General features: G+C 42.9%; 1 protein-coding gene across 1 annotated transcript in view; it reads left to right on the top strand.

Moving 5' to 3' along the window:
• The window catches only part of SORCS1 (sortilin related VPS10 domain containing receptor 1), a 316,869-nt gene extending 310,103 nt beyond the window's left edge, over positions 1–6,766 (top strand). Inside the window, exons 25-28 of the mRNA XM_068949692.1 lie at positions 1,342–1,447; positions 1,623–1,783; positions 3,150–3,268; positions 4,605–6,766. Coding sequence (XP_068805793.1) covers positions 1,342–1,447; positions 1,623–1,783; positions 3,150–3,268; positions 4,605–4,661 — 443 coding nt within the window. The 3' untranslated portion in view covers positions 4,662–6,766. The remainder of the gene's footprint in view (positions 1–1,341; positions 1,448–1,622; positions 1,784–3,149; positions 3,269–4,604) is intronic.
• The last annotated feature ends 2,218 nt before the right edge of the window (positions 6,767–8,984 follow it).

Here is an 8,984-nt window from a genome sequence, read left to right on the forward strand (position 1 = left end):
TAGGAGAAGTTTTTTTCACTTCTCTTTGTAAACTTAAGCTTTATTAGGCTTGGTGGGACTGCTGAGAGAAAGTGTGATGTGCGCGGTACATCCACGAGTGCATGAGTAAGTGTATGCTTGTGTGTGGTTTTTGTGTTTGTTGGCTCTGTTTTAGGAAGGTTTTTTCAGTGCATGTGTACACGGGTGAGAGAGAGGAGGCATGTGTGACAGTGGTTCAGTTTATCTTACACAGTCTTGGGGGGGAAGTCACTACCTATCGTTTGTTCTGTGGGTATCGCCAGATAAAGACAGTCAGTGAGGATGTATCTGCTGCGTCCATTAGCGCTGTGTAATGGCACACCTACAGTTGCATGTCTGTCTACAATATATTTTGTTAGTGTGTGCATGATTGTGCGTCTGCGCGAACAACTGAGATTGCTGGATCTGTGTGTGTCCCTCTGTGGATGCTGGATATCTTTCTGTACGTGTGTGCATATGAGTGATGGAAACTGTCTCTATTTAATATAATTTACTTTTCTTTCTGGGAACACCGTCACCTCTGGATGTTTTGTGTGGCCTTATTTTGCAAGGAGCTATGAAAAGGAGCTGCACAAAATTCTGAGAGGCACAGAGAGACATTTTTGTTTGATTAGTTTCTTTCCTTCTCTCCCTGTTTTTCTCTTGAACCTGTGCACTTCTTTCCATGGAAAACATGTGGACATGGGCAACAGGGGAGAGAAATGGGCAAAATATATGCAAAAGAGTGAGAAAGGAAAGGAAGAAGAAACTGAAAATGTTAAAAGTGTGAAAAGAGCTTCTCTTGATAAGGCACGGATGCTGAGACTGTCTGAGATGGGAACCGGGCTTCCTTTAGGAAGGAAGACGACTGAGCAGAGAGCAGTATGTTTGGTGACCATCTTCATTAAAACTCACTAGCCAGTTGCTCACTATTCACTACACGTTGGGAGCTCCCCAGACTAGCTCTAAGCAAAATAAGAAGTCAGCATGATAAATTATCCCATGTGTAGCTCCAGGATCCTTCAGAAAGTCCAGTTTTGGTACCCAAGTGACCTCCCCTGCAACTACTTTAGGTAACTGTCTGCAACATGAGAGAGTATGTTTGAGGCATTCCTCTAATAACTGGCCAGATGTCTAAGCAGAATGGTATGGGTTTTCACATCAAGTGCCAGGTCGAGCATCACAAATAATCTGAATCCAGGGCTCTCCCACCTGGATTAGGTATGGAGAAGAGCCCTTGGATAAGTAGAAGGTCTGTTACAAATGCTGTAGGGGAAAGTGTGCTGTTTTTGGAGAGCCCTCTAGGCTGGGAGGTGGCTCTAATGATCTCCCCATCTCTTGCAGCTCCCCTTGTGGACCTCACTCCCAGTCACAGTGGTTCAGCTATGCTGATGCTCCTCTCCGTGGTTTTTGTGGGACTAGCCGTGTTTGTAATTTACAAGTTCAAAAGGTATGACCCTCCCTGGGCCATTTCCTTCTCCTCATTTTCATCTTTCACTGAGATGTTTGGGTTTTGTGTTGTCGGGTTTTCTTTTCCTTAGTGATTTGTTTCTTGGTTTGTAAAAGGCTAATGCTACCTCATCTGCCAGAGTACCCCACAATGATGGTTTCTGTTAATGTTTTAGGAAGATTCCTGGCCTTAATATATATGCACAGATGCAGAATGAAAAAGATCAAGAGATGGTCAGTCCAGTCAGTCAGAGGGAAAGCATACCTAATGTCCCTCAGAGTGAGCTGATGAGCCCTGAGCAACTAGTAGATGAGAAGTTGGATATCCAGCCCATAGGTAAATAACTTGCAGCATCCTGCAGCTGGTCAGCCTCTGACTTATAATTGGCTAACCCTTTTCTAAGCCTCCCCCCTTCCCCATCTCCCTGCACACTCCTCCCCCATTCTCTTCTGCTGCAGTGTTAGTTTTGCTACAGGAAACCTTGCTAACTCTCCCCTCTGCCTCACTGCTATGTGATGATAGGGAGAAGAACAACTTTAGTCTTTTCCCCTCTCCTAGTTGCTCTGTGTAGATCTCCTCCCCTTCTCAAAAATGCTATAATCCTCCTTCACTTAACTTGTGCTATCAGGCAATTTAAATTATTTTGCTGGGGCTGACATAATTGTATGGTTAAACCCCGCACCTGAGTGCTGTCCAGGAGATTCTTCAGCCACCCTCACCTGGAACATGGAGGTGAGCGGGTGATTTGGTAAGTCAGATCTAAAAGCTGAATATTCTTTGATGTTTTCACTGCTGTGGCCTTTGTGCTGTGCCAGATCTTGTTGCCAACAGCAATGCTAGCTGTTTCCCCGATTCTCAGGGAAATAAAGCAGAACCAGGGATCTCTGCACTGGACAGCTGGGTTTGCCCTCAGGCTGATTTCTTCCACAGGTCTCTGTGGCTGAAAATTTGTAAGACAGGCTTTAGTAAGACCTAAAGTGAACAGGCTTGGAGCAAGCATCCTGGATCAGTTGTACTTTTGCTCATGCTTGTATGATTCTTGTTTTCCTGACTGCAGTAACACCAGGGCTGTTGAGGTGGAGCAGGGAGGTTTCAGTCTGGGGACGTGTTCTACTAAAGCTGGCATTGTTCAGGCATTGCTCCGCTTCACTTTAGGGCTGACAATTCTGCAGGCCCAGACCAGAGGAGCAGCACCTGGCTCCTGCAAGTAAGGACACAGACCTATTTTAGAGGAACTAAAATTTATAGCGGTTTTGGCTCAGAGAGAAACAAGGCATAGTCTTAACTGAAATCTCTTAGTTGCACAGCTTCATCAGCTTAGCCGTGCCTTCACATCCTGTCTGAGGATGTCCCTAAATTGTAAGAGAGTTTGCTAAAGCAGGCTTAGTGTAGTAGCTACTGCAGAGACGAAACAAGGGGAAGGGCGATTAAAAGAGGGAACGTGATGTGCTAACATTGGGGCCTGCAGAACAGCCTAGGAGAAAAAAAGAAGAAAGTCTCTTGATGAAACTGATGTCTAAGTTGGAAGCCATCTCCCCACTGCCGTCAATACTGCTCTTTCCTCACCTGTTATGAAGGAGAGATCAGGTAGCTATTAAAAGGTTTTTAGCAGCTATTCCTCAGCACACATGGACAACCCTGCTTAGCAGTACACAGGATGGAGTGAGGGGACCAACCTTCCCATGTGGTGTTCCCCATACAGAGCAACCCCAGGCCACAGTCCAGAACCCAAGGAAAGGAAATGCAACCAAGGTAGTCTGGACAGAGGACTTCCAAAAGGCTTGTGGATCACCAAGAGGCTTCAAGCCAAGACCCGGAGCGGTGGGTCCTAAACTTTAACAATTCTTTTTCTTTCCCCCCCTCCCCCAGAAATCTCCAAGGCAAAATTGATGTAAGATGCTAAGGGAGAAACACCCAATTTCAGGCCATAAAAAAGCACTTTCCCAGAGTTAGATGGTCTTTGAGCTTCCCAAGGAATGGAATGACCATGGTTCACGTTGTCCAAGAGGTGGAAAGGGTAGGGAAACGTATATTTTAACCAGTCAGACTGAGGCCACAAAAGTCAGTTACCTGCTAGCCCCACTCAAGGTAACTTCAAAACAGCTCTCATAGTGCTGGGAAGTAGTTTGACCTCTTGAAACCTCTAGGATCAGAGATGTAGAAAGCCTATTTTTGTGGGGAGGCTGAACTGCATGAATATTATGTGGTGTAACTATAGCTATTCTGACTTTCTACGGTAGCCAGCATTTTGTGGGTTTCTCAGCAGTACCCTGTCCAGCAGGACACTATATCGAACCAGGAAATGGTGTTTTGTATCTCTTTGGTTTACCCCTGTAATGTAGTATAAATAGAGATTCCTCTCTATTATGAGGAATCAGTCCAACAAACTTCCTAAGAGTGTTTTTCCATCCTAGCAGTAAGACAAATAAGGAGACTGAATCAGAGCTCATTGACAAAATGAAAAGGTTTGAACCTAGGTATGAACAAATCAGAAAGTGCTAAGGCTCTTCAAACTCTTCTACAACCACCTCATCTGTTTCTGGAAATCAGCAATCTCTTTTTTAATGAGTTTTCTTTTCTGTGGGGAAAAAAAAAAAGCAAGACTGTAATTGGGTGTTTCTCTCTTGTATGCTTGTTCGAAAGCTAGGTTTTTTTTCACCTCCTTTGACTAACATTCCGGGACCCTTGGAATCGAAATGGTACTAGATGATTTTGTTTTCTCTCCAAACGGCTGGCAGCACAAAACACAGTTTCTGTTTTCTGGATGTGAGCACTTCAGGCTCTTCTTTTGCAAAGGCAAAGCTTAAGGTGATTTGTGAAATCTCCAACACCTTATCATTGCAAATGAGTTGCACATTTCCTCTGAGGAACTCAACCCCTCCTCTCCTCCACCCCTCTGCTCTGGCCTCTCCCTGTTCTGTTCAACACGGGTGAATCATCTTCATTAGCAAAAGAACAGGACATCACCTTCAGTGTTTTGAATGTCAAGAAAACATTTCTGGGAAGAACATATCAATCTGGAACAGTTGAATCCAAAGGCCAGCGAGGTGATACCTTCAAACATCTCCCTCCTTAGCTAAACGCACTTGCACTTGCTGTTTACTGACTCTCTTATTTTGTTCTTTTGTTCTTTTTTTTTTTTTTTTTTTTGCCACAGGAAGTATTTCCACAGCTGCTGAGCCCCAGAGCACAAAAGAAATCCCTACCTATGTAAATGGTTGAATTGAGGACACCGGTATATATGTATATCTAAAAAAAGAGGAGAGCTCACTGCATTTGGACTTTTTAATTCTTCAGATGACAAAGGGTTTTTAGCTTTAAGCCTGTGCATGTGGACATTATACTGAGACCATAGTGGAACTGCATTGTACAGGTGTTCAATTTTAGTGGGGGTCTGGTGGTGGGGGGGAACAATACCACTATTCACACCTATAGCTCTTTCCCTCACCCCTCCACTTCTCTCTTTTTTCTTATCTGTCTCTAATTTGTAGGAAATTCATAATTGAGATAGGCCAAGAATATGCATGGGGGGGGGTCTCTTCTTTACAGAGAGGGGTGGGCTGGGATGTTGGGGGGGAAGAAGGGTCGGGGGAGGTGGGAGGGGGCATCAAGGGTTCTTGGCTTTAGATTTAATTGCTCTTTTAGCACTTTGGGCTGCGGGAGGGCTAGCCACCCCAGCAAGATTTCTTTCACAAGAAATCACACTGGAGTTTAAAGGCACTGAAAATATTCTTGGGTCAATTTAGTTTACGTCTTTGTTTGGATTCTGCCCTTCCTTCCTCTAGCTGCAGCTGCTGCCTGCACCCCACGGCTGTGAGGAAGCTGAGTGTGCGTGCGGGCGATCCCAACCTCAAAGCCAGGCTCTTTCTTAAGCAGCTTTTTAGCCTACTCACACCAAGGTACCCTCTGATAGCACTACTCAGAGATAACTCTTTCTGCCTCCTGACCCTGGACCGAACAAAACTAGCATACGTTACAGGCAGGGAGGTCTGTCTGCACTGCCCTTTGAGGACGTTATTGCTGGCAGGAACTTACACTGTACTTTATACCAGCCTTACACCTTAAATTTTGACTTAGAGCCCTAATAATGACCTCAGCGGCTTTTAGTGCTGATGTTTGGATTTGTCTGGGGAAAACCCAGGAGACCTCTGCCTTTTGGGAGACACCCCAAGGCTTGTTACTTTTTTGGCACACATCTAGTCTATAGAATAGGGAGCAGGGAAAAGTTTATATGTGGTTTCTCGTGGCCTTCTTGGCAAATCTCACTTAGTCACAGATGTGTGAACTACTGCAGTTCTGGGCAGAGGAGGGGAGAATAAAGCAGGACTTAGGTTGAGATTATTCCCGTGCATGTTGACCCCTGGCACCACAGGACTGCTCCTGTACGAGATTTGACTTCTTATCAACAGCATACCCTTGTGTCTTAAATGGCAGCTGGAACTGTGACTGCAGGACATGTGCGCATAAACTATGCAAGGAAAAGGCAGGAAAGCAGCCTTAGCACACGTTGTACAAGTCCTCCCAGAACTCTGGAGGTTTAACTGAATCCTAACCCCTCGTCTTTCACAGTTATTGATTTTCAGCCCAAATCGGGTAAACCCAGCTCTAGAATTTGGGTTTGAAGTGCAAAGGAGCAAAGACAGTAACCAAAATACATTTACTTAACTATATTGAGCAAAGGCAAATAGAGGCTGGCTCCTAATCAGTGTAGCACACTTAGGAAGGCACACTGATTCTTGATGTGAGTGTGTTTTGTTCAAAAGGCATTGCACGTGGTAACCTGAGTCAAAGGCAGGAGAAGGTGACGTTGTTGGCATGGCCTGGAATCCCAAGGGGGAAGAGATTGTTTTGAATTTCTCTCTCATAAATTGGGCACGGGTCCCAACCAACCTCACTGATGGCAAAGAAGAAAACAATGATACCAAGTGCAAGAACATTAGGCCCACAGTAGTGAATGGACAATCACACAACAGTCCTCTGCCCCTTTCTTTAGTTTTTCTGAAGGCAGGTAGAAACATAGCAGTTTGTATGGCTTTGCTATTGTGTTTGCAACTACAGCTTTAAGAAAGATGGGAAACATTTGGCAGCAACTGTATGATACTCCCCATGGAAGTCCAACATTAGCCAACTTATTTTTATAGTAAGTCAATCAAAAAGTTTTCTTATAGTGTTGGAACTATTTCTAATTTTAAAATTACTTTTTTGATGTACTTTTTCATCTTATTTTTCCCCTTTGTTAAATACAACGTAGCGTAATGTATAATTGCTATTGTTTATTGCTTTTACAGTCATATTTATTAAACAGACTATGTCTCTAAACGAAGGCCCGTGTTTTTGTTGCTCGTTTTAGCTCTCTGTCCCTGACTGGGATCACTGAAGTTATTAAAACAGTAGGAAGAGAACATCTTCAAAGAGAAAGGGATATTCAGTAGCATGGGAGTGGGAGAGTGTGGTGATAGTGCACTTCTGGAAAAAATACAATACTTGGAATGATGATGCCAATATGAAGGTAATGTTCCCGGCCCTCAGTCAAAGCACTGTGTAAGATAGACATGGTACTGTTATCTCCATTTTACAGAGGAGGAAATTGAGGGATGCAGAAGTGAAATGTTGTTTTAATGGTTTCCAGACAGGCCAATGGGAGAGCTGTGAGCAGCTCCCTGCAGGTCCAGCACCCTTCCCTATCCAAGGTTACCGTTCCCCGTACACACACACTCACATTCACTATCAAAGGCTCCTTTAAAAAATGCGTTTTTAAATTAGGAGGAATTCAAACTGTTTTGCCAACATTGATGAAGAAAGGTTTGAATTATTCTCATTACTGATTAGCCAAGTTTTATATGTGAAGAAAATGAAGCTAGGAAGGTTCAGTCAGTTTGACAGGTGACAATGGATACATGTCTCTTGGGGGGAAAAAAAAAAAAAAAAAACCTAGCTCTTCTACTTTGCAAGCCAGGATATAACTACCAGATCATTCTGTCTCTTATAAACCTGGATCCTGGTTTAGTCCTCTAGCCTTTTTCATACCTCTGCCATATGAATTTACATGTGCACATAAGTAGGCAAAAGATCTGGGGTTCGGGCTCTACTGATAATACAGCCAATTACCTATAAAGTCCAGAAATGCTGAGGTTCCGTATTGGAGGAGTGTGTAGATTTCATATCCTGGATAAATCCCAGTGCAATTACCATTACCAGCCTAAAATTTTAAAGTGAACACTCTAGCCTTTCTTCACCTTCCATTCAGGCATGAGGAACCCTCAGTGCAGTGATGGACCACAGTGCAGGTGACTCTCAGAGATCTGTGTAGAGGTGTAATCTGCTCTTATAGCTTTAAGTACCCACCTGAATTGACAGGCATCTGTTCTAGCAGTAAACAATAAGTATGGTTTTGACAAGTTTCTAACACATTTTCAAACCATTCTCTTCAGCTTGTGTGTTTGCTGAAGCTGACTTACTGTTATTTGTAGTTGTTGTTTTCTGGTTCGTATAACAGCACTGCTCATGGGTGAACACTGAGGCAATAAGGCAAAGAATATACCAAATACTTATAATATCTAGTATGAATTTTCTCCGAGGATATTATCATACCTTAAGGAAATAAACAAGTTCATTATCCTTTGTCAGAATAAGCAGGGAGAGAAAATGTGGTTAAGTATTCAAATAATATATTTTCCTAATTTGATATTGATTCTCCACCATCATCTTAACTCCCACAGCAGAGACATATGGATGAAACAGATAAATTAGTTTCAGAGAGACTTGTATTTCTCCATCTAGCAAGACATTTAGGCTAAGATGCTGGATACTTGTCTTTTCTGGAAAGCAATAGATTTTCGTGTCTAAATACCTTTGAGCATATAGGCCTCAAATAACTGCATGCTGATTTTGTGTGGCTAAGTCTAATTACTTAAACTTTTGCTGGAAAGCAGAAGTCTCAAAGGACTTGCTTAAATGCTTATGCAAATGAAGCAGGAATTTCCAGTGACCCTAAATGAACCTTTCATTGGTGCTGTCAACTTCTACTGCGAATTTCTGACAATTGCATTAAGTCTGGTACATAGAGCTGATAACAAGGGGTTAGTATTTTATCTGTGTGCTGTCATCTCTCATTGAATGCATGGAGTGTCTCCTTGCCACATTAATATCTCCAGTTACATTCAATGTTTTGAACATTACTCCTGATTGCAGAGCTACCCTGTTCATGGTGTTAAAAAAGAAAACTTTCTGTTCCTTCCATTAATGAGATGATGTCCTTGCATTTCTCTATGAAACAGAATAATAAAACGCGTGAATACATAATCCTTAAGCTAGAACAGATCTGTTTAGATTCAAATGTTGATATGATTCTGGCCATAATACCCAGAAGAAAAAGGCTGAAGTCAAATTGTTTTCTGATTGATAAGGTCAGAGTCCTATCATGTATCAAGCCATCAGCCTAAGAGATATATTTCATCTGCAATTTCAACTTTAGCTTTTTCTTTTTCCTTATTTCCTGCTGGGGAATGTGGTTATCTATTGCCAGTCACTGTGCTGA

This window comes from Struthio camelus, chromosome 7 (genome assembly GCF_040807025.1).
Source record: "Struthio camelus isolate bStrCam1 chromosome 7, bStrCam1.hap1, whole genome shotgun sequence".
NCBI classification, from domain to species: domain Eukaryota; kingdom Metazoa; phylum Chordata; class Aves; order Struthioniformes; family Struthionidae; genus Struthio; species Struthio camelus.